Below are 24,997 nucleotides of genomic sequence, written 5' to 3'. Positions count from 1 at the left end.
AATAACAAACAAGATAAAATTATTTAATAAAATAAGGAAAGCAAATTAAAACTTAATTGAGAGAAAAAATAAGAAAATAAATATTAATAAAATTTTAAAAGCCGATTAAAAAAGTGTGTGTGAAAAAGTGTTAAAATTTTAAAACATTAAATTTGAATATTAATAAAAAAAAAATTAACAAAATTCTGTCCTCACTGTGGCCTGCTCCAGACCAACTTGTTGGTAACTTGGAGCCTAAACTAGTAGCTAATACGGCTAAATTTAAAATTACCGTTATACGTAGCCCGGAAAGCTCACCGCCTCCCACACCACCTTTGGACATAAATTCCCTTAATCCCTCTAAACTTAATATTAATACAAACAAAATGGTGGAAACAACCTCACCTCCTAGTGGATTAACCATAAAACGTTGTCCCTCCAGTCCTTTAAGTGATCATCATCATCATAATCTGCAGCAGCAACAACAACAACACCTCCAACAACAGCAACAATTGCAGCAATTACATCAGCAACATTTACACAACTCTATGAGCAATCAAAATAATACTACGCCCCGTCAAAGTCCTCACAGTCCCGCAACACCAAATGCTGCTTATCTAACCACCGCCATGCTTTTAAATTCTCAACAATGTGGCTATTTGGGACAACGTTTACAATCGGTATTCCAGCAGCAACAACAACAGCAGCAGCAACATACCCAATCTCAAACCCCCTCCTCGGATGATGGCTCACAATCGGGTGCCACTATAATCGACGATGATCGCATTACTTTAAGAGAAACAGCCGTCGGTTCGGCTACTGCCACAGCCGCCGCAGCTGCCTCTATCTTTAGCATCGACAGCATTTTGGGTTCCCGTTCCGCTAATCACAATAACAATAATAGCATTAACAATAACAATATCATCAATTCAAAACGTTCCGATTCCCCCACATCACCCAGTTCAAATTCTAGCTCGGCTGCCTCTAGTCCCTTACGGCCGCAACGTGTACCAGCCATGTTGCAGCATCCTGGTTTACATTTGGGTCATTTAGCTGCTGCTGCTGCTTCTGGTTTCGCTGCCTCACCTTCGGATTTTTTAGGTAAGTTTTTTAAAAAAAAAAGGGTAATATGATATTTTTTTGCTGCCATTGCTGGTGGCAGAAGGTTAAGTTAGAAAGTTTAGTTAAACTTACGACTCCTTGTTTAAGAAGATTAAAAGTTTAGTTTTAGGAAAAATTGAAGAAAAAGAAAAAAGTAAACATTAGGAAAACTGATGAAATCTGAAAGAAAGGGCTTTGGTTTGTGTTTAGATTGGTAGAAAATCTTAGTTTAACCTTGTTTAACTAACAATTTTGCCTTAAACCTACATATAATAAACGCTGATTACCGAGAAAGGATTAACTTTGAAAGGTTAAGTTATGAAGACTTTGTGTATCGGGCAATATGGATACTCTAGTATATATAATCTAGTCTGGTCAAAAGTGTAGTCTATTGTGTAATCTGGTCTAAAGTCTAGTCTATAGTAGGCTCTGGTCTACCGTAGTCTGATCTATAGACAAGTCTAGTCTATAATTTAGTCTATAGTTTAGTCTATAGTCTAGTCTATAGTCTAGTCTATAGTCTAGTCTATAGTCTATAGTCTAGTCTATAGTCTAGTCTATAGTCTAGTCTATAGTCTAGTCTATAGTCTAGTCTATAGTCTAGTCTATAGTCTAGTCTATAGTCTAGTCTATAGTCTAGTCTATAGTCTAGTCTATAGTCTAGTCTATAGTCTAGTCTATAGTCTAGTCTATAGTCTAGTCTATAGTCTAGTCTATAGTCTAGTCTATAGTCTAGTCTATAGTCTAGTCTATAGTCTAGTCTATAGTCTAGTCTATAGTCTAGTCTATAGTCTAGTCTATAGTCTAGTCTATAGTCTAGTCTATAGTCTAGTCTATAGTCTAGTCTATAGTCTAGTCTATAGTCTAGTCTATAGTCTAGTCTATAGTCTAGTCTATAGTCTAGTCTATAGTCTAGTCTATAGTCTAGTCTATAGTCTAGTCTATAGTCTAGTCTATAGTCTAGTCTATAGTCTAGTCTATAGTCTAGTCTATAGTCTAGTCTATAGTCTAGTCTATAGTCTAGTCTATAGTCTAGTCTATAGTCTAGTCTATAGTCTAGTCTATAGTCTAGTCTATAGTCTAGTCTATAGTCTAGTCTATAGTCTAGTCTATAGTTTAGTCTATAGTCTAGTCTATAGTCTAGTCTATAGTCTAGTCTATAGTCTAGTCTATAGTCTAGACTATAGTCTAGTCTATAGTCTAGTCTATAGTCTAATCTATAGTCTAGTCTATAGTCTAGTCTATAGTCTAGTCTATAGTCTAGTCTATAGTCTAGTCTATAGTCTAGTCTATAGTCTAGTCTATAGTCTAGTCTATAGTCTAGTCTATAGTCTAGTCTATAGTCTAGTCTATAGTCTAGTCTATAGTCTAGTCTATAGTCTAGTCTATAGTCTAGTCTATAGTCTAGTCTATAGTCTAGTCTATAGTCTAGTCTATAGTCTAGTATATAGTCTAGTCTATAGTCTAGTCTATAGTCTAGTCTATAGTCTAGTCTATAGTCTAGTCTATAGTCTAGTCTATAGTCTAGTCTATAGTCTAGTCTATAGTCTAGTCTAGTCTAGTCTATAGTCTAGTCTAGTCTAGTCTAGTCTAGTCTAGTCTAGTCTAGTCTAGTCTAGTCTAGTCTAGTCTAGTCTATAGTCTAGTCTAGTCTATAGTCTAGTCTATATTCTAGTCTATAGTCTAGTCTAGTCTATAGTCTAGGCTAGTCTATAGTCTAGTCCATTTTCTAGTCTATAGTCTAGTCTATAGTCTACTCTATAGTCTAGTCTATAGTCTAGTGTATAGTCTAGTCTATAGTCTATAGTCTAGTTTATAGTCTAGTCTATAGTCAACTCCACTTCGACTCCAAGGTTTCAACGTGACCCCATTAAAAATAATCGAGGGGTGTAAAATCTTGGAGGATAATTGACAGGTCCATTTCTCGCAATTAAGTTATCGCCAAATGTTGATTTCTTAAAAGTGGTAAATGAAGCGTCAAATTAATTAAAGATTAATAATGATTTGCCAGAGTATAATTATCATAAATGTCAAATAGTTAGCGTAGTAAGACAGTTTTATTGACATTTAACTCTTCCGTAAGTTGTAGCGGACACATTATTTTCATTACTCCTCTGCTATAAACACAATATCGACATTATAATCCCCCTCCCCTTAAAACCCATAATATCTAAAGCTAATTCCCAAAAATACAAATAATCTACAATATAAAAATCTGCATTGCATTAATAATTTCTCTTAAACTTATATTATAACTTTCATCACCCCTCCTCCCCATTCCATTAACCTTTCAAAATGTATATATTCCCGCTTTCATGGCTGACTTAATATGCATTAAAAGAAATTATGCTTTTAAATTTTGAATATAATCGCCAATTCCACCACCATCACAATACCACAACAAATACACTTTCAACACTCTTGTTTAACACACACCTGAGTACGAAGGACCATAGTCAAACGTAAAACTGTGTAAGTTTTATAAAAAAATATCTATCTGAACAAAAAAGAAAAAAAAAAAAAAACGTTTGCATAGAAAAAAATCTTCTCGCCTGGAGTGAAAAATGAAATAAAGGAATAAAAATCAAATCATCTTTTCCGGTTTATTGCTTATTGCGGCATAAAACGCTTGAGTGAAGAATTGTGTGTGAGTGGCAACAATATAATAAGCCGTTTTTTATGTTAAAAATATGATAAAAAATGTGAGGTACATATTCCTTCAATTTCCAGTTATAAGCCTGATTTAAAATGTTGTTGTGATTATATTTAAGTATTTTATTTATATTAATAAAATAAGAAATGTAAATGTAATGGAATGTTTATGATTTGTTTTTCTAATCTTTAGAATATGAAACGTTTAACTTTAAAAGCTTTTTTTCTTTCTTATATAGGGAGACAAAGAACGAAAACATTTTATAATTTTAAAGGATTTTAAGATTTAAAAAGGGGATTAATTTTCTAGTCGAAGATTTAATTTTTATAATTATTTAGATGTTGACTTAAAAGATCTTGTAACAAATATTTTTACCAGACTTTTTCGTGTTCCATTTAGTTTTCTACAAAACCGTGATTTGTAGTTTAAATAACAAACTTTAAATGTTTAGAGAGACGGACACTCCAACTTGTATTATACTCTCTATCTCTCTCTACTACAATCTATAGGCATCTTCATTCAAAATAAAGATCATAATGCTTTAGAAATATCATTTAAAAGTATACTAGGCATCACTGTTTTAGTTTGCTGATCAATTTGGCAGCACTTTAGGCATTCACAATGAATTAACAGCATAACGAAGTTGACTTTTAATGGTTTTCTTTGTGATTCTGCTACATACTTTTCTTAGTGATTATTAGATAATGATGAGAGGTGGATGTATACATCTAGGTTGCTATCGTGTCTGTTATGCGCTCCTTATCATGGAAACTGTTCTATGAAGGTATTAGCATCCGCTGTATAGAAACATAGTTTCTAGGTCGTTGTTCCTTAGAATTTTACAATCCGTGATCCCAAGGGATTGGTAATAAAAGCCTGGTAATGACAGAAAAATTGCGACAACATTTTACCACGACATTCGTCTGAATCCGTTCTTCTAATTTATTTAGTTGTATTACAGGATTAGCTCTTGTTGTTTACACTTGACAACACTATTTACATTTCTTATCAATGTGGCAGCACTTTAAGCATTCACTATGAATTAATAGCATAACGCTGGTAACGAATTTGATGTGATTCTGATTTGGCTTTTAAACTACATTTTATAGATTTTCGGTATACTTCACATCACTTTTTAGGATTCTAAAACATATGGCAGCATTTAAAGCATTCACAATGAATTAACAGCATAACGCAGTTCAACCATAAAGGATTTTATTAAAATCGGTTACATTTTACTTTTAACATATATTTTCACCATTTTATTTGGGATTTTATTATACAGAATTGGTTTACTCTTTACTGATCTTTTAAAGGATTAACTTTTCTAATGTTAACAACAAAAACAACCTTTAAAAATAAAAAATTTTACATTTTTACGATTTTTTTTCCTTTAATATTCAGGAGAATTTTACAAAACAAACAAATGTATGTAAAATATCAAGTTACTCCTATGAATATTATTAAAATTCAGCGAAAAATAATAAAAAAAAAACAACTTTTTATCATTTATGCCATAAACTTGACTTCTCCACACAATATGATTTACATATTACTTTAACAAAAACATACAATTGTTTTTTCTCTTCCTTACAGTTGCTTATCCCAATTTCTATCCCAACTATATGCATGCCGCCGCTGTTGCCCACGTAGCAGCCGCACAAATGCAAGCACATGTTAGTGGTCACAGTTCCAGCCTCAATCATAATCATGCACATGCTCATCATTTACATCATGGCCATCATGGTCATCATATGGCAGGACATTTGGGTCATGGACCACCACCAAAAAGAAAGCGTCGTCATCGTACAATTTTCACCGAAGAACAATTGGAACAATTGGAGGCGACTTTCGAAAAGACACACTATCCTGATGTAGTGTTGCGTGAGCAATTAGCTTTAAAAGTGGATTTAAAGGAAGAAAGAGTAGAGGTAAGTGTTGCATTATTATTTTAGGGAAAAAATGCTAAAGTGTTTCTTTTTCTTTCTTGTCTTTATGCTTGTGTGTTAGTTGTAATTATAATATTTTAATTATGCGGTCATTAGTTAGATGATTTCATTTCCGTTTCCTTGTTACTCATATAACATTGTGTAAATGTTTGTTAAAATCGTGTAGAGGTTTTTTGTGTATTGTTAAAAGCGCGAAACCAATTGAGTGCAGTCATGTGAGAACAATACTTTATTTGTTTAGTTGTTGCTGCTGTTGTTGTTGGTTGCCAAATCTATATAGAGCGTAGTAAAAAAAAGTAACGCTTGTGCAGGATTTAAAAGGCTTCTAAGTTTATTTCATTATTATTATCATCATTATTTAGATTGTTTTGTTTTCGTTAAAAAAAGAAAACAATATTATCTTGTTTTGCTTAATGATATATATATATATATATATATATATATATCATTTCATTTCTACACAATTCTATTGAAAATGTAAACAAAGTCGTTTGCTAGTAATGTTTACCCAAAGAGTTTGTATATCTCACACACAATTCCTGCTGCTGCTGCTGCCGTTGCGGTTGTTGTGATGATGCTTTACTTTTACATATTACTTTTATATTTACGCCCCAGTTGCCTGGGAATCTTGCCCTTAAGGGTGGCTTAATGTTTTTCATGTCTGCTTTCCGAATCATCATTTCACTACCTAACGCTTTGCCACCCCTTAAGTGTATTAAAAAGGAAAATATTTCAAGTGTTACCCAAAAAAAAAGGACTTTTTTTCCTCAAGGATTTAGTTTTTGGTTCATGGACAAACATGCAAAGTAGGGTATTAATACCGCTTTTAACTTAAAAGCATTTCTTGTTTTTCGTTTCAAAAAATGAGTTTTAAAACTTTTTCTTTTAGCTTCATAAGTATTTGTCATTAATACCTTGCTAGCTTTGTTTAAACAAGTAAATACTCTAAACAAACAATTTTATTAAAAGACATTTGATTTGTCAAAGATAATTTGTTAACATTTATTGGTTAATTAAATTCCCAACCAGCAATGAAATTAAATTTTCTATAGAATTTCCATAGAGCGTAAGAATTTTGTATGGTTGTATTTTTGATCAAAATCTCACGTTTAATTCTGTTTAAGTAAATTAGTAAATAATAAGTAATTGCGGGTGTTAAAGGGTATAAATTAGAGCTTTTTCAGATCATATTGGCTGCACTGTTGGCAATTTCACCACACTACATCATACAATAGATAACAACAAAAATACGAACTATAGACTAGACTATAAATTAGAACAAGGACTAGACTACAGACTAGACTTTAGAATGGACTATAGACTAGAAAAAGGACTAGACTACAGACTAGACTATAGAATGAACCATAGACTAGGAAATAGACCAGACTATAGACTAGACTAAGACTAGACTAGACTAGACTAGACTAGACTAGACTAGACTATAGACTAGACTATAGACTAGACTATAGACTAGACTATAGACTAGACTATAGACTAGACTATAGACTAGACTATAGACTAGACTATAGACTAGACTATAGACTAGACTATAGACTAGACTATAGACTAGACTATAGACTAGACTATAGACTAGACTATAGACTAGACTATAGACTAGACTATAGACTAGACTATAGACTAGACTATAGACTAGACTATAGACTAGACTATAGACTAGACTATGGACTAGACTATAGACTAGACTATAGACTAGACTATAGACTAGACTATAGACTAGACTATAGACTAGACTATAGACTAGACTATAGACTAGACTATAGACTAGACTATAGACTAGACTATAGACTAGACTATAGTCTAGTCTATAGACTATAGTCTATAGACTATAGTCTATAGTCTAGTCTATAGACTAGACTAGACTAGACTAGACTAGACTATAGACTAGACTATAGACTAGACTATAGACTAGACTATAGACTAGACTATAGACTAGACTATAGACTAGACTATAGACTAGACTATAGACTAGACTATAGACTAGACTATAGACTAGACTATAGACTAGACTATAGACTAGACTATAGACTAGACTATAGACTAGACTATAGACTAGACTATAGACCAGACTATAGACTAGACTATAGACTAGACTATAGACTAGACTAGACTATAGACTAGACTATAGACTAGACTATAGACTAGACTATAGACTAGACTATAGACTAGACTAGACTATAGACTAGACTAGACTATAGACTAGACTATAGACTAGACTATAGACTAGACTATAGACTAGACTATAGACTAGACTATAGACTAGACTATAGACTAGACTATAGACTAGACTATAGACTAGACTATAGACTAGACTATAGACTAGACTATAGACTAGACTATAGACTAGACTATAGACTAGACTATAGACTAGACTATAGACTAGACTATAGACTAGACTATAGACTAGACTATAGACTAGACTATAGACTAGACTAGACTAAGACTAGACTATAGACTAGACTATAGACTAGACTATAGACTAGGACTATAGGCTAGGACTATAGACTAGACTATAGACTAGACCTACAGACTATAGACTATAGACTAGACTATAGACTAGACTATAGACTAGACTATAGACTAGACTATAGACTAGACTATAGACTAGACTATAAACTAGACTATAGACTAGACTATAGACTAGACTATAGACTAGACTATAGACTAGACTATAGACTAGACTATAGACTAGACTATAGACTAGACTATAGACTAGACTATAGACTAGACTATAGACTAGACTATAGACTAGACTATAGACTAGACTATAGACTAGACTATAGACTAGACTATAGACTAGACTATAGACTAGACTATAGACTAGACTATAGACTAGACTATAGACTAGACTATAGACTAGACTATAGACTAGACTATAGACTAGGACTATAGACTAGACTATAGACTAGACTATAGACTAGACTATAGACTAGACTTAACTAGACTAGACTATAGACTAGACTATAGACTAGACTATAGACTAGACTATAGACTAGACTATAGACTAGACTATAGACTAGACTATAGACTAGACTATAGACTAGACTATAGACTAGACTATAGACTAGACTATAGACTCGACTATAGACTATACTATAGACTAGACTATAGACTAGACTATAGACTAGACTATAGACTAGACTATAGACTAGACTATAGACTAGACTATAGACTAGACTATAGACTAGACTATAGACTAGACTATAGACTAGACTATAGACTAGACTATAGACTCGACTATAGACTAGATTATAGACTAGACTATAGACTAGACTATAGACTAGACTATAGACTAGACTATAGACTCGACTATAGACTAGATTATAGACTAGACTATAGACTAGACTATAGACTAGACTATAGACTCCACTATAGACTAGACTATAGACTAGATTATAGACTAGTCTATAGACTAGACTATAGACTAGACTATAGACTCCACTATAGACTAGACTATAGACTAGACTATAGACTAGACTATAGTCGAGACTATAGACTAGACTATAGACTAGACTATAGACTAGACTATAGACTAGACTATAGACTAGACTATAGACTAGACTATAGACTAGACTATAGACTAGACTATAGTCGAGACTATAGACTAGACTATAGACTAGACTATAGACTAGACTATAGACTAGACTATAGACTAGACTATAGACTAGACTATAGACTAGACTATAGACTAGACTATAGACTAGACTATATACTAGACTATAGACTAGACTATAGTCGAGACTATAGATTAGACCTGACCATAAATTAAATTACATGTGGGACTATAATTTCATTCTGAGGAGGAAATTGCTATTAAAAATCAAACAATAATGGCATCATTTCCACAAACATGGGCGTAAACAATTAACTCCTAAACAGTTGCTTTAGCCCTAAAATAAGTACTTAACCAACAGGCCAAATTTGTCTATTAAATAGCACTCTAATATTACAAAAAAAAGAACACAATTTGCTATTAAATACCGCCTTAAAAGTAAACAAACAGTACTAAAAAAAGGTTATTATTACAACAGCATAATAATAATAATACTTTTACCCTAAAAACTGCTCTATCATTGTAATAGAAAAAATACCCTTTTTTCTTGATCCTTAAACGAAATGACACAATTTTTTCTTGCTTTTAAAAGGATTTATTTTGGAAAACTATTAACACATTACAACAAAATAAATGTTTTAAAAAGCCGACAAAAAGATTTCTAAAAACATAATTGCGAAAAGAATTAAAAGTAGAATTTTCTAGGTGGTCTGTTAAGATTTTCTTTACTTTAAAATAAATATTATTTTTATATAGAATTTTCTATATTAATTTTTCTCTATATGTTTATTTTTATTGTTTTGATTTATTGTTTATTTTGTGTAAATTAAATCAAAATTAAATGGCAATCAAGTGGAATCAGCAGATTTAATATTTTTATAACCAACACTTTTAAGCCTTAAGGGCCTGACCTGTTCTGGTCTGGCTGCAATATGTTCGTTATAAAATTTTGTTTAAAACAACCCTCTAATTTTAGAAAACCATCATCAACATGAACACTTGTTAATATGGTGTATTCTTTATCCCCTGTTATTTCAGAGTTTCAGTCTAGTTAGTTGTTAAATAAACAATTTGTGAATAAAAATAAAACCACTTTTAAAGTGGTAATAAGAATTTAGGGTGGCATTTACGCAAAAAAGGGCAATTTATATGAAAAGAAAATAGAAAATTATGATTATTATTACTAAGAGCATCTTTTTATTTAACAATTTTATCTAGTAATGGAAAAAAAACAGATTTAATTTAGTCAAAAATGCTTAGATGTTGTTTTATCTTTTCTCTGGCACTCTTTTTTTCGCAAAAAAACTTGGCCGCACTTTTTGAAGAACGTAATTAATAACAGCTTACTTAGTTTTTGTTATTGTTTCGTCTCTCACTTTGTCAAAGTTGTCCTATAACTTGGTAGCACCTTTTTGATAAATAATATTCAACAAATAGTTTTGGTTTTGTTTTCTTTTCTCTTACTTTTTTAAAGTGAGATTTGTTTAGATTGTTTGCTTAAACTACTTGACAGCACTTTTTAATCAAGTTATTTTAAGCGAAAAACTGTTTACATTATGTGAAAAATGCTTAGATGTTGTTTTATCTTTTCTCTGGCACTGATTTTTTCACTAAAAAACTTGGCTCCACTTTTTGAAGAACGCAACTAATAACAACTTGGTTAATTTTTGTTATTGTTTCGTCTCGCACTTTGCCAAAGTTGAAAATTATCTACATTTTTCGTCCTATAACTTGGTAGTACTTTTTTGACAAGTTTTAAGCCAAAAACTGTTTGTTTTATCTTCTTGTTGAAATGTAAAATTGTTTAGTTTATATAATTAAACTACTTGGTAGCACTTGAGGAACTAGTAATAAGCAAAAGAAAACTTAGATTTAGATTTATCACTTCTCTAAGTCGAACTTTAAATGTTTATAATACATGGCAGCACCTTTTAGAGCAAGCAATAAGTAAAAGAAAGCTTAAATTTAGTTGTTGTTGTTTCTTCTTTCACTTACTCCAATTTAAGATTGTTTACATTGTCTCCTTAAACTACTTGGCAGCACTTTATAAGTAATGTCTTCTATTTATAGTTAGTTATTTCTTTTTTCAACTTAACACCGATAAATAACGTAGTAGTTCCTCCAAAATTCATAATTGGAACTGAATTCTCCTTTCTAGGAAGTAATTAACACAAGCAAGTTCACCTTTTTTAGCTGTCTCTTCACTCACTTGTTTACATTGTCTCTTTAAACCACTTGGCAGCACTTTTTAACACTTTATAAGTAATACCGTTAGTAAAACCCTTAGTTTTTTGTGTTTTCAACTTAACGCCGCTAAATAACAGTATATTAGCTTTGATTTTAATTGAATTCTTCTCCAACTTAGTCAAAGTTAGAGTTATTTAGTTAAACTACTTGGCAGCACCTTACTAACAAGTAATTAACACAAAAATGTTTAGATTTGGTGATTATCTCTTCTCTCACTTGCTCAAAGTGAGGTTTGTTTACATTTTCTCCTTAAATTACAGCACAGTACTTGGATTGTTTACATTGTTCGCCAAAACTACTTGGCAGCACTTTTATAAACAATATCTTCAATTCAACGTTTAATTTAAAATTATATTAAACTGTTGTTTTAAATCCCCATACACCTTCAATTTATTTAAATAAATTGTCCTTAAAACATTTAACTTAATTCCCAAAATTCCTCCGTCTCCAACCCCCAGACCACTCAACATAATAGCCTCAAAACCTTAGGCAAAATCTAACACTACCTCTTAGTATTATTTTGTAACTATTAACATTATAATGTATTACAATACCTACAACATTCCTAATATTATACATAATACAAAATCTTAACACTATTGTCCACACATATTAACCTGCCTCAGGGTGCTTGAGGCTCAGTAACATTATTATTATGTATTATTATTGTTATGGCAAAAGGAAAACTCACTCCGTTTTTCAAATGTTAGCGTTAGTTAATAAGCCTAATTACCAAAGTAAATGTCCAATATTGTCAAACGCAACATATGTTTAAGGCTTTAAGTATTTGGCTTTAAGCTTAAGTAACTTAACAACCATACCATAAAACAACAGCTACTTTATAGGTAATATTGCCAAAAGGGTGGGTGTTTTTAAAAGGTTTTAAATAAATTATCACTTCAAAACATTTGTCACTTTAATTTGTTTGTTATCATATTAAGAAAAAAACAGTTTGCAGTTTGTTTACAAACTGCAAAAGAAAAAGGGGTGTTAAATTTGTTGCTTACTTAAATGTTAGCTTCACACTGAGCTAACACAAAAAAGTAATGCCAATTTTTCAGTATTTAAAAGCTTTTGAACTTATTTTATTTAAGTAATTTGTTAGTATAATATGTTTGTTTATAAAATCTCTCATAATTTTTATAATAAAAACAGATTTAACTTTAATAATTATATTGATTTAACTAATAATATAAAAACAAAGCAAAAAAAAACAACATTGATGAAAAAATTTACTTATTACTAAAACACATAAACATATTTAAACTTATGTATTAAAATATAATACATAGTATATGTTTATACATATATATGTATCTTTACTAAATTTCAATATGGCGCGGATTTTGGGTCTTAATTGTATAAATATTTTTACATATGCTTAATTATGTAACAATACACAAAACATATAAAAACAAGGCAAAAAACTTATGTTTGTTGTATGCATGTATATATAAATTTTAATTTTAATATCATTTAACGCTTGATTTGATATTTTTAAAATAAAATCAAAATGGCAAAAAAAACATATACATACATGCAGAAAATTCAGTTAACTAAATGTTATTAGCTATTAATGAAAATTAAAATATTGATTCACCTCTGTGGTGAGGAGGGGAGTGTGTGGTGGTCAAAGTTTACTATGTTTTGTTAGCTTATATTTGTTGCTAGTAATTAAAATTTTAATTTATTATAGTAAAAATTTCGGACAATTTTGTATTAGTTGTAAAAATTTAATAGGTTTAGTTTGTATTGTTTCAAAAATTAGGTTGAAAAACTATTAGAATATAACATAAGGTAACAATATAAAACAAAAACCACAAAGTTAATTTTGCCTCTTCTGTGGTGACACTACTTGGTAGCACCTTTTAAACTATTAAAGAGAAACTGCTGTGGATTGACTTATGTCCTTTTACTCAAAGTCAATAACGCTTACATGATCTTCTCAAACTACTTGGCAACACTTCTTTAACTAGTCCTAATCTCTCGCTCAAAATCAATATTGTTTATAAAGTACTTGGTAGCACTTTTTGTACAAAACTATATAAGCAAAACAGAGTTCAGATTTAACTTTTGTTTCTGATCCTATTTGTTCCAATTCTAAGAAATTGTCAAGAAAATGTCTAATGTCTTTTGTTTTGTTTCATCTTCCACTTGCACAATGGCAAATTTGTTTACATTGTAGTCAACAAAGATTTAATTGGCAGCACTTTTTTTAACACATAATTAACAAAATAACGTCCACATTTAACTTTTGTCTCTGCTCTCATTAGCTTCAAGTCAAATTTGTTTTCATGGTCTCTTGAAACTACTTGGCAGCACTTTTTAAGCAAGTAATCGTCTAGGAAATGCTTGTTTTTGTGTCTTCCCTCATTGCCTCAAAGTCAAGTTTGTTTACGTAGACTCATAAAACTACTGGGTATCACTTTTTGAGTATGTTATACACAAAAAACTGTTCAATTCTATCTCTCCACGAATAAATTTGTTTAGATTGTCTCTTGAAACTGATTGGCAGCACTTTTTAAGCATTTTAAAGTTAAAAATCATGATCAAATGTTGCTTTTGTCTTTTTTCTCATTTGTACAAAGACAATTTAGTTTACATTGTTTTTTTAAACTATTTGGCAGCGGTGTTTTAAGTAATTTATAACAAAATTAAGTAACAATTACAAAAATGCTTAGACTAAACTAGTTTCTCATCTCTCACTTACTGGCTTAAAGTACTTGGCAGCACTTTCCAAGCAAGTAAATGCTTAGTTGTTGTTTTCTCGCACTTGCTCAACGTAAGAATTGTTTACTTTGTAAGATGAAACAATTTGGCAGCACTTTTTAAGCAAATTAATAAAAAAACTTAATTTCTAAGGAAAATTGGTTTTAAAAAACTTAAAAGAAATTGAGTTAAATTAAAAATATTAATTTATGGAAATAAAAATGGCTTTAAAATCATTTAAATTATTAACAAATATATACATTTTGTTAAACATTTAATACATATCCTTTGTAAGTTTATTTAAACTCCCCAAACAGGCGTTTGCGTTAAAAAAAAAAACAATTTTTTTAGCTTTCAACTTTTTTTATTATTATTTTAAGGTCCGACACGTGTTTTAGCATTCTAATCCTATAATTTTAGTCACTAAAAAGCAGACACCACTTTTTAGCACAACTTTAAAAAAAATAAGCGAAAAATTTTACCTTAAAATTCATGTTTTATAACTGCAGGCTTTTAAAATAAACACATTTAACCAACTAACACGTGCTTTTTATTAAATAAACTTTTGGCAAAAAAAAATAATAATAGAAAATTTTTGGAAAAATTAAATAAACACAAATATTAAACGTTTTTATTATGACAATGATCAAAAAAATATTAGAAAAAATATATATGTATGTGTAATACTTTAAAGTAAATAGTGCTACCAATAAGTAAAATGAAAATCTATGAATTTTTCTTTTATTTTAGGGGTTAAAGCTTATAAAACGCTGATGCATATTATTTGTTGGCTGTGGCAGCAATAACACATGATGCTGCAACCAGCCTCTTGTTATTACTGTATAACAAAAAGTCCGTGGCATGAAATCCATAAAACAAACATGCCACAAGCAGTTGATTTTTAATTAACGTTCGTTACAGAAGCCTTGATAGTATTATAAAATCGAATACACACAAAAACACATGTATATTTGCATGTTCTAACGGGATTTTTTGTTTATTACCAAGATCTTTGGGTAAAGAGGATATAGTTATTAAAGAACAGAAGGCGTTTTATAAATGGTGGGCGAAGCCAATAGGGGATTTTTTTTTGTAAGTTTTCAAAAGAAATATTTTAGGATTTTTCTTACTTTTCTTATTGAAATTCTTCAAAAATGTTTGATAATTTTACAATAATTATAATTTTCTTTTAAAAATTTACTAATTCTGAAAGAGATCTTATCAAAAAACATCCATTTTACTGAAGAATATATTAGTGCCATATGTTTTTCTTTACATTTGCAAAAGTGCTGCCTATATTAACAAGAAAAGCAGCTGGCAGCCTTGCTACAATGAAAGGGAAATAACGGTTTAAGTTTTTTTATTATGGTAGGTAAATTTTGTACCTATTTAAAAGTTTTTTTTTTAATCTTTCATATTAGACAAAATTTAACCAAATTTCTCATGAATCTTTAATATTTTTTTTACAAAAATTCATGTTATAACGAAAATCTTAAACAAATATTACTTTTATCTATGCAAACTTCCGTTAAACATACCTATACAGCTTGTTTATCAATGATTGCAAAATACCTAGACTCTGGACAAAATATTCAGCAACAACATAACATCCAGGACAGTTTAAGTTCAACATCAGACGCATACCAATCCCACCAACCTCAAAAAGACAACAATAAATCCCTACCAAAAACAACAGAGTGAAAAAAATTTTAAGCATCATCAAAATTTATAAAAATGCTTGACTATACTACCTATAAAACGCCCACCCATAGGGTTATGTTACAGTATAAACGGGATTAAAAACTAACCGCTTACATATGTATGGATATGGCTTAAAATAACTGACCCCTTGGCCATGTATATAAACTACAACACGAACCATTTTGAGAAGATGAAAAATTTAAGCAAACAATAATATTTTGCCCAACGACCCACACCCACTTTAGAGACCCCCACCCCCCTTTTAAACTAACCATAAATGCATAAGTCATTATTGTATATGTTTGTAAAATGGAATTTTTTTATACTTTTTTTCTGCCAAAAAAATATTTTAGTCCACAATAATGAACCCATTAGAAAGGAATAAACACAACACAAAAAAAACATGTTTTGTTGAAAATTATCAAAATTTTGCGCTTCGTTAATCCCACCACATGTCATTTGATTACTTTGTCCATGACAGTGTAACGTAGAGAGGCAAGCAAACACACCAACAATGCTAATTACCTGCTAGTTTTTTGGGCAGAGAGCTAATAATGTAGGCTTTACTTGGTATTACTGCTGTTCTATATAGTGTTTTGCATTTTTAGCCTAAAATACCTAGAAACCTTTGTGTCATATCATAGTTTTACAACTGGTGAACATTTTGTTGACTATGTTCATGAGGTGGGAGGAGCGGGTTTTTATGTTATGTTATTGTCTGTGTTTGGTATTCCAAGGATGTGAGCTTTGAAAATCAAACAGGAAATTGATTAAAAGTTGCAGTATGGCAAATATTAGATACTTTTTGGTGAAATTTGCTCTGAAATTTCTTGGTTTCTTTAAAATAATCTTTAATATGCCTTAAGATTTAAATAACCAAGTTTAATCTATTTAACTTGTCAGTTTTGATTTCTCCTCTTTCAACTTTAGACTTGGCACTACTTTTTGAGCACGTAATTAGCAAAAGAAGCCTAGATTAGCTATCTGTGCTCAGTTTTTCCTCCTAAGATCGATAGCACTTTTAGAACAACTACTTGGCAGTCCTTTTATTTAAAGTACTTGTGATAATTGAATTATTTCGTTATCTATTTGATTCGATAACATTTTATTCAATATAAAGTTATTTTTTCTTTTTATTTCTTTTTACAAACGACTTGGCAGCACTTTTTGAACAAAAGAACTCTTTAATTTTGCTTTATATAAGTATTTCACTTTCACAGTATACATATATCAACTTTGTTTATATTATTTCCATAAACTACTTGGCAGCACTTTTTCATATCTAATACAAGGCATTATTGAATTGAAAATGTTATTCTTCTTTCTTTTAAAAGTTCAAATATTTTCTTCTTTTCTTTTTTAACACCTTTAAATTACTTGGCAGCACTTTTTTAAATAATTATTAGCAAAAGATCTCTTGGATTTTGCTGTTTTGTCTTCTTTCACTTTACAATATCAAGTTGGTTTATATTATAGACTTGCTACTACTTGGTAGCACTTTTTTAATGTAATATACATGGCATCCTTAGATAAATTCGTTGTTTAATTGATTTTACAATATTTCAATCAAATAAAATTTATTTTTTTCTTTTTATTTCTTTTAACAAATCGGGAAAAATCTTACTTTTTTGTGACACAATATTTTAATCAATTCAAACATATTTTTTCTTTTTCTTACTTTTTACAAATTGGAAAATTGTTCTCAAGATTTAAATCTGTTAAGATCTCATTTTCAAGTTTGTTTATATTATTTGTTTACTACTATTTGGCAGCACTTTTTCAACTAATCTTTCTGATATCATTGAATTAATCGCTTATAATTTGATTGTACAATCTTTTAATCAATTAAAACTTTGGTTTTTTCTTTTTATTACTTTTTATTTCTTCTATTTAAAAGATTAAATTTGTTGTTTTGATTTCAAAATAATAAAATAAATGCAAAAAAAAAATTTAAAAAAGTTTTTTTCTTACTAAAGAAGAATTAAAGCCTTAAGATTCTCTTGGTTAATTTTTTTATTTTTTTTTTATTTTTATGAAATTTTTTTGTAAAATCATTGTACTGCTACGATTACTAATTTATGTGGCTTCTAGTATTTAGCATATAGCAATATTATGGCCACTTAAAGTTTAAGCGTTTCTTTTTCTTTTTTTTTCCAATCATTTGTTGCTTTAACTTAAAGGGACTTTAAGAATATTGAAAATAAAACATAAGTGGTAATAATTACAGAAAATCTTTTTGATCGCTTGACTCTTTTACCTTAACAAAATGTAAATTTATCTTTTGTGATCAACAAAAAAGTAATATACACAAATACATATAGTATTTTTATTATTTAACTAACAAGTGGTTGTGGGGGATTCAAACAAAAAACAGTAGCTCATACAATTAACATAAATTACACTCAAGATCAATACAGAAAAGAAAACAAAACACACAAAAAAATCATAAAAAACAACAATAAGAGGCTACAAAATACAGCGGAGTCAATCATCCTGTAAAAATCGTTAAGTACACATTTAGAAAAAACACAAAAAGACAATACAAGTTAGGAAAGGGTATAGGTGCGCTGCTGCCACTGTTTGTTAATATTATATTTTTGTCTCTTTTTTTTAGGTAACCATACGTAGTAGTAAAAAAGAGAGAGAGAAAACTTGTTAGGGCTTGATATATAAAAAGAGGTTTTGTTAAATAAATAATTGTTTATTGTTTTGTTTACAAAATTCTAAAATTCTCATTGTATTAAAACATCAACAGCGTCATCATCATCCACAATATTTATCTAAATGATGAAGCTGAAATGTCAAAATAGTTGGCCACACAACAGCTCTTAGTTAATAAACTAAAACTCTCTTTTATTATGATTGTTACTCTCACTCTTAGAGAATTTATAAATGTCATCATCATCATCATCATTATCATTTGTATTGTGGCGGTCAAGCATTAAAATTCAAATACAACTAATCCCAAAACGGTCAAGTAGTATTTTGAGATGATTATTAAAACCCTGACTTTTTGAATATTTTGTTTTCTTAATTTTTTTAGTTTTTTTTACAAAATTAAATAAATATTAAAGATTTTAGAGAAAAAAGGAACCAAATCAAATAATATTTTTAAAATTTAAGAATTAGTTGGTGTGTGTTTGTTGAAGAACGTGTTTTTTAAAAATATTTAGCAGTTTGTTTCTATAAATTTCAGGAGGAGTGATTCACGTTTTTTAAAATATTAGTTTAATTTTATTTTAAACCAAAAACTGTCACGTCATGAAAGCGCCTTAAAAATTTGATTACTAATTTAACTTTTATAATAAATTCAAATTATGTAAATTAGTTTTAAATTGAAAATTTGTTAAAAAAACACTCGAATACTTATACATTGAAAGAAAATTGAGAAAATAAGAAGATAATTTGTTAAAAACACTATCTTTCCACAAAATTTTTAAAAATCAAAAAGTTTTTTAAAAATCGAATCACAAATAACTTTATAAAACAAATTTTCAAGATTATAATGTTGACAGTGTTAACATTTCTGAAGAAAAAGTTAAATTGAGCCGACAATTTAGCCGCCGTCGGTATTTTCTATAATAAGACGCCGTCGCCGACCAAAAATGGTTGCAACCGCCGCCGCCGTTCATTTAGCATCGGCTTGTATCTCTGGTTGACACCACTTTATATTATATCGCAGATGTTTTAGCCAGGATTCGAAGAATCAGTGTTGCTAATTTAGCTGTTTATCAGTTATTGGCATCACTACCACGAATGTAAACAAAACAAATTGTTCTTTTCACACTTTATAATAATTGGCATCACTATTGTAAATGTAAACAAACTAAATTGTACTTTTCACTCTGCTACTGCAAACTGTCAAAACATTTTAATCAGAAATCGAAACTAACACCTCTACATTATATCTTTTAAGAAATTTTAATAACTACAAACAAATTTCATCTTTAATAACCAAAAAAACTCTAATAATATAAATTTAAAAAAAATTCTTTGACATTTATTATAAATCTCTGGCTACTAGGCAACCTTAACACAGAACAGACAAGTTCAAAGGCTAAACATAAATCCAAAAGGGGCAAAAACATAAAACACAAGTTGTTACGTATTTGAATTCTGCTTTAATCAACATTTATTTGACAGTTTTGTTGACAAATAATTGTGACAATTCATGCATTTCCTGTCAAATTGCATTTATGTTAAAATATATATACTGTTATATAAATAGTATATAAAACATTAGTATATAATTTAAAAGTTTTTAGTATGAGTAACTTTACTATATATAAACAAATATTCCCCCTTTTTTCTGTTATGGTTATACACTCATCAGCTATTGTCTGATTTGTTAGAGAAATCTACTCTTATTTGAGATTTTGTTGAAAATACACTCGAAGAGGGTGTGTTTTTTTTGGTATTCCTGCAGCTTAATTTTATGCTGTCAAAGATGTTGTAATTCTCTGTTATATATGTACTTAGCTAGCATGTCAGGTCATGTCATACCTTGTTGCTGTAACATGTCTATCTGTTTGTATGTTAATTTTTACAGCAGGTGTCTGTGTGAAAATTTGGTTGGAATGTTTTGATGGTTTGTTTAATAACTCCTTGGGCTATACTAACAGCTTTTGTGCATTAATTATCCCAAAAAGCTTTATAGTTAATTATTTAAATGGAACTGTGTAGTATAGGATTTATAGGTAGGATTTGTGTGTATGTTAACATTAAATAATTTGTTAAAGGTTAATTAGGAAAATTATGATTTGATGTAAAGAATTTGGGACGTTATGGAAGTGACCGTCGGTCAAACTTAATAGACTTGTTGTCATCTATATTCAAGAGTTTTTAGGGATATAATAACCTGTTATGTTTGAGATTTGTCCTGACTTATGAGCTCAGTCTCATATCCATCCTTTCGAATGGTATCGGTTCCACGCAAGAGCAATAAGTGAAATTTCCTTCCAACCTTATATTTACTAGTAAAGAGTACAAAGTCTATTACAATTAGTCTGGATTTGTTATAATGAATATGAGTTGATTTAACAATGACCATCGGATCTTTGTAATAGAATCCAAGGTCTGAATTCTTAGGTAAATTCAGCCATCTTTTCGATCCAGATGAAATCAACTTTGTTAAATATATGTATATTGCCCGAGATTTCCCCAACTTTTAAGTTCAATCTCATGTTCCTCCCAGATATTAAAAGGCATCGGATAGTATCAGTTGCATTTTAGAGTGGGATCCTATTGGAAGGACTTTTGTTACTCCTTTCAAGCTAGTTACTTAGTTTGTTAGTTAGTAATTAGTTAGTTACTTTAGTTAGTTAGTTAGTTAGTTAGTTAGTTAGTTAGTTAGTTAGTTAGTTAGTTAGTTAGTTAGTTAGTTAGTTAGTTAGTTAGTTTTAGTTAGTTAGTTCGTTAGTTAGTTAGTTAGTTAGTTTAGTTCGTTAGTTATTAGTTTAGTTAGTTAGTTCGTTAGTTAGTTAGTAGTTCGTTAGTTAGTTAGTTAGTTAGTTCGTTCGTTCGTTCGTTAGTTCGTTCGTTTCGTTCGTTCGTTCGTTGTTAGTTCGTTCTTCGTTCGTTCGTTAGTTCGTTCGTTTGTTCGTTAGTTCGTTGTTCGTTCGTTCGTTCGTTGGTTTTTTCGTTCGTTCGTTCGTTCTTTCGTTCGTTCTTTTCGTTCGTTCGTTCGTTAGTTCGTTCGTTGTTCGTTCTTTCGTTTCGTTCGTTCGTGTTCGTTCGTTCGTTCGTTCGTTCGTTCGTTAGTTCGTTCGTTCGTTCGTTCGTTCGTTCGTTGTTCGTTTCGTTCGTTCGTTCGTTCGTTCGTTCGTTCGTTCGTTCGTTCGTTCGTGTTCGTTCGTTTCGTTCGTTCGTTCGTTCGTTCGTTCGTTCGTTCGTTCGTTCGTTCGTTCGTTCGTTCGTTCGTTTCGTTCGTTCTTTCGTTCGTTCGTTCGTTCGTTCGTTCGTTCGTTCGTTCGTTCGTTCGTTCTTTCGTTCGTTCGTTCGTTCGTTGTTCGTTCTTTCGTTCGTTCGTTCGTTCGTTCGTTCGTTCGTTCGTTCGTTCGTTCGTTCGTTCGTTCGTTCGTTTCGTTGTTCGTTGTTCGTTCGTTCGTTCGTTTCCGCGTCTTTAGTGGGAATCGAACACACGACCTTTGGTACGGCAGACCCTTCCGCAAGTTAAGTCTCTCATAAATAACGAATTCTTTGCCACATTCCACTTGATAGAAAGGAACTACAAAATTCGCTAGATAGTTACTTTGAACATCAAATTTTCCTTCCTTCAACTTGCCACTTTTTCCTTTAAATTTCCTTAACAATGTCCCTTTTCGTCTTCCACATTAAACATTTCCCATTTTCCTTCCTTTACTATACCATAGAGCTTTTAAACATTTGTTATTTTAAATTTAAAAATAATTTTCTTGATATTCTTATATTATCATAGGATAATAAATGTTAAAGGAGATCAAGTGCTTCATCATCATATAACTCTCATCATAATACAACAATTCTTTAACAAAATAATTTCCATATGGCCAAGAAAGGAAGAAAAAATAGCACACAGAGTTTTTTCTCGTTCTACAGCCAACAGTTTTATACTAGGAATCACTACTACTTGACTCGATTCCTTTGACTGTTATTTTAATAAATTTAGTCGATTTGCTAAATAAACACAAAAACCACCAACCTCACCCCCAATACTCCTACTTTATACAATTTATTATTATTATTTTTTTTTTTTTTTTTTTTTTTTTGAAAAATTTGTTCTGTTTATTATAAAACATTGTGGGAATTTTTGCACTCAGTGTTTATGTTGGTAAAGTTTTGTTGCCTTTTTTTCTTTCTACCAATTTAAAAGTGCAATTTTCAATTGATATTTATGCAATATTGTTCATTTGTATATTTATTGTATAAACAAATTTCTCTAAATGTTTAGTAAATATATACAAATTTGTTTTTTTTTTTTGTGGTAATTATTCTATATATTTCAACATTTATACAAATCGCAATTGTATTTATGTGCTGAACTCAAATAAACATTGAAAAAGAGAGAAAAACTTGTTGAAACAATAACAATAATAATAATATTGGAAAAATAATAATTGAAAATATTTATGAAAACATTTATTTACAAAAAAAAGAGATTCAAGAAAAAAACAATTACCTAAAGTTTATTATTTATTTGTAAATATGAAATTCTGAATGAGTTTTAGCCTGCTAATGGCAGAAGAGGGAGAGTAAATTTTGGAAATATTTGTTAAATTATAATTGTTATTTTCACACCCTGATTTAGGTGGTATTGTTAGCTTTACACTATTTTTTTTATAAATTTAAAAAATTTTAGAAATCTTAATTACTTCTTGTCTAATAATATGCCATTTCTTAGAAATCGGATCTATAGATTAGGTGCAACACATTCACAAACTTTGATTTTAAACAATGTTGCCAAACTTAGCTTATAAAGAAAACAAATAATTAAACATAGTGGCAACTTTACAAGCAATTTTTAGCTCCACCCCACTAGAAAAAACAAACGGGCAAATGAAATCATTAAAGTCCATAAATGAACCCTTAACTAAACAAACATAAAAATGAGAAAAAGTTAAAACTCACATAAAAAGGGTGGAGTAAATTAATACTCCTTTAAAGAAAAATAAAAAAAACCCACAATATGCCAAGGAGATGGTAACCAAGAAACTTTTTTCCAACAATATAAAAAATACAAACAACAACATTTTAATAAATTTAATTACAATTAGCTATAATTAAAAGCCTAATTAGCTATAAAAACTGTTGCTACTTTGCAACACCCTCTAAAAAAGACAAAAGAAAAAGTTGCGAAGAAAAAAAATAAAGAAATAAAAATTCTTCTTACAATTTGTTTAACAAGAATTGTTAAGTAAATACAGGATAAAAGAAAGAAGAAGAAAAAAAAAACAAATGGCGTTATTAGGTTTAACCTTTGGTAAGCAGGCAAATCTGAAAAAGACTACAAGCTATAACATATACAACGGGGCTTGCTTGTCTTATAAGAAGGAAATCGTGGTTGTCTAGGCAACCATTTAGAGATTGAAAAAATGTAAATTTAAAAAAAAAAGATAAAATATAAACGCGAAACCTTATATATGTTCTACAAAAGAAAAAATACATTAACTTCCCCACCATTAGGAAACTTATGAAACATAACCTTAAAAATGGAAAAAAAATACTAGCATGAAACGCGGATATGACATGTTATATAAAGAAATCGAAAAAAAAGTAGGAAAAAAAATAGTAGTAAGAGTATGAAAGTAAACATAAATATGTTATAACAAGTAGTTTTATGGAAATTTTTTAATTTGAAAAACGGATGAAAGTGTTTTTGAAGCCATATTTATAAGGTTTTTGTTATAACAAGCTCAAATGCTAGCAATACGAAAAATAAATCATAATAATGCTTTCATAATGTTTAAGAAAATTACGCAAAACTCTATTACAACAACAGCAGTTCTTTAACAAAAAGCAGCCCTCAATATGAAATAAATTTAAATATTTAAGAGATTTTTTTCCAAAAAAAAAAAAAAAAAAATACACTTAAAACCACATAACCTAGTTATAAACTAATTAACAAGCAATTTGCATTGTTACTTTCACACTCTAGTAGGGGACAGTGTTGCCTATTATGTCTATTTCAAAGCGTGAAAGTTACAAGCCATAATATAAACAACATAACAAAACTTAAGCTATTTCTTTTGGCAAATCTCTTCAAACATTTTTTTCTTAATATTTCTTTCTAATTTTTATAAACAATTTTTTCTTTTTATTTCTTTAAACCTTAACTAATAAATTTTTTCTTTTTATTTCTGTTTTACTTTTAGGTTTGGTTTAAAAATCGTCGTGCCAAGTGGCGTAAACAGAAACGTGAGGAACAGGAACGTTTACGTAAACTGCAAGAGGAACAATGCGGCGGTAGTGCAAATCCCAATAGTAATGTTAACAATAATACGGGTATAGTCAATCTTAAATGTACACCCGAGGATTTTGTTACACAACTGCAAATTAAATCGGATCCCAACTATAGTGAGGGAGATGAATCTGATTGGAAGTAGCATAAGA

General features: G+C 30.0%; 1 protein-coding gene across 1 annotated transcript; it reads left to right on the top strand.

The window, feature by feature from the left end:
* Positions 1 to 365: 365 nt before the first annotated feature.
* On the top strand, positions 366 to 24,997 carry LOC119605832 (homeobox protein goosecoid). The gene is made up of 3 exons (XM_037959154.1): positions 366 to 1,080; positions 5,330 to 5,664; positions 24,760 to 24,997. Exons 1-3 carry the CDS (start codon positions 366 to 368, stop codon positions 24,988 to 24,990), a joined length of 1,281 nt encoding a protein of 426 aa, XP_037815082.1. The 3' UTR covers positions 24,991 to 24,997.

This window comes from Lucilia sericata, unplaced genomic scaffold, assembly GCF_015586225.1.
Source record: "Lucilia sericata isolate MDLA Ls3-8-SP2 unplaced genomic scaffold, ASM1558622v1 Contig000524F_arrow, whole genome shotgun sequence".
Classification (NCBI taxonomy): domain Eukaryota; kingdom Metazoa; phylum Arthropoda; class Insecta; order Diptera; family Calliphoridae; genus Lucilia; species Lucilia sericata.
This window is presented reverse-complemented; position numbering and strand designations above follow the sequence as displayed.

Bases quoted from the DNA above. Each gene is read 5' to 3' on its own strand.
- LOC119605832 (XM_037959154.1), top strand. From the start codon at position 366: ATGGTGGAAACAACCTCACCTCCTAGTGGATTAACCATAAAACGTTGT. The intron at 1,081-5,329 runs GTAAGTTTTTTA...TCTTCCTTACAG, and splicing joins CTCACCTTCGGATTTTTTAG to TTGCTTATCCCAATTTCTAT. The intron at 5,665-24,759 runs GTAAGTGTTGCA...TTTTACTTTTAG, and splicing joins TAAAGGAAGAAAGAGTAGAG to GTTTGGTTTAAAAATCGTCG.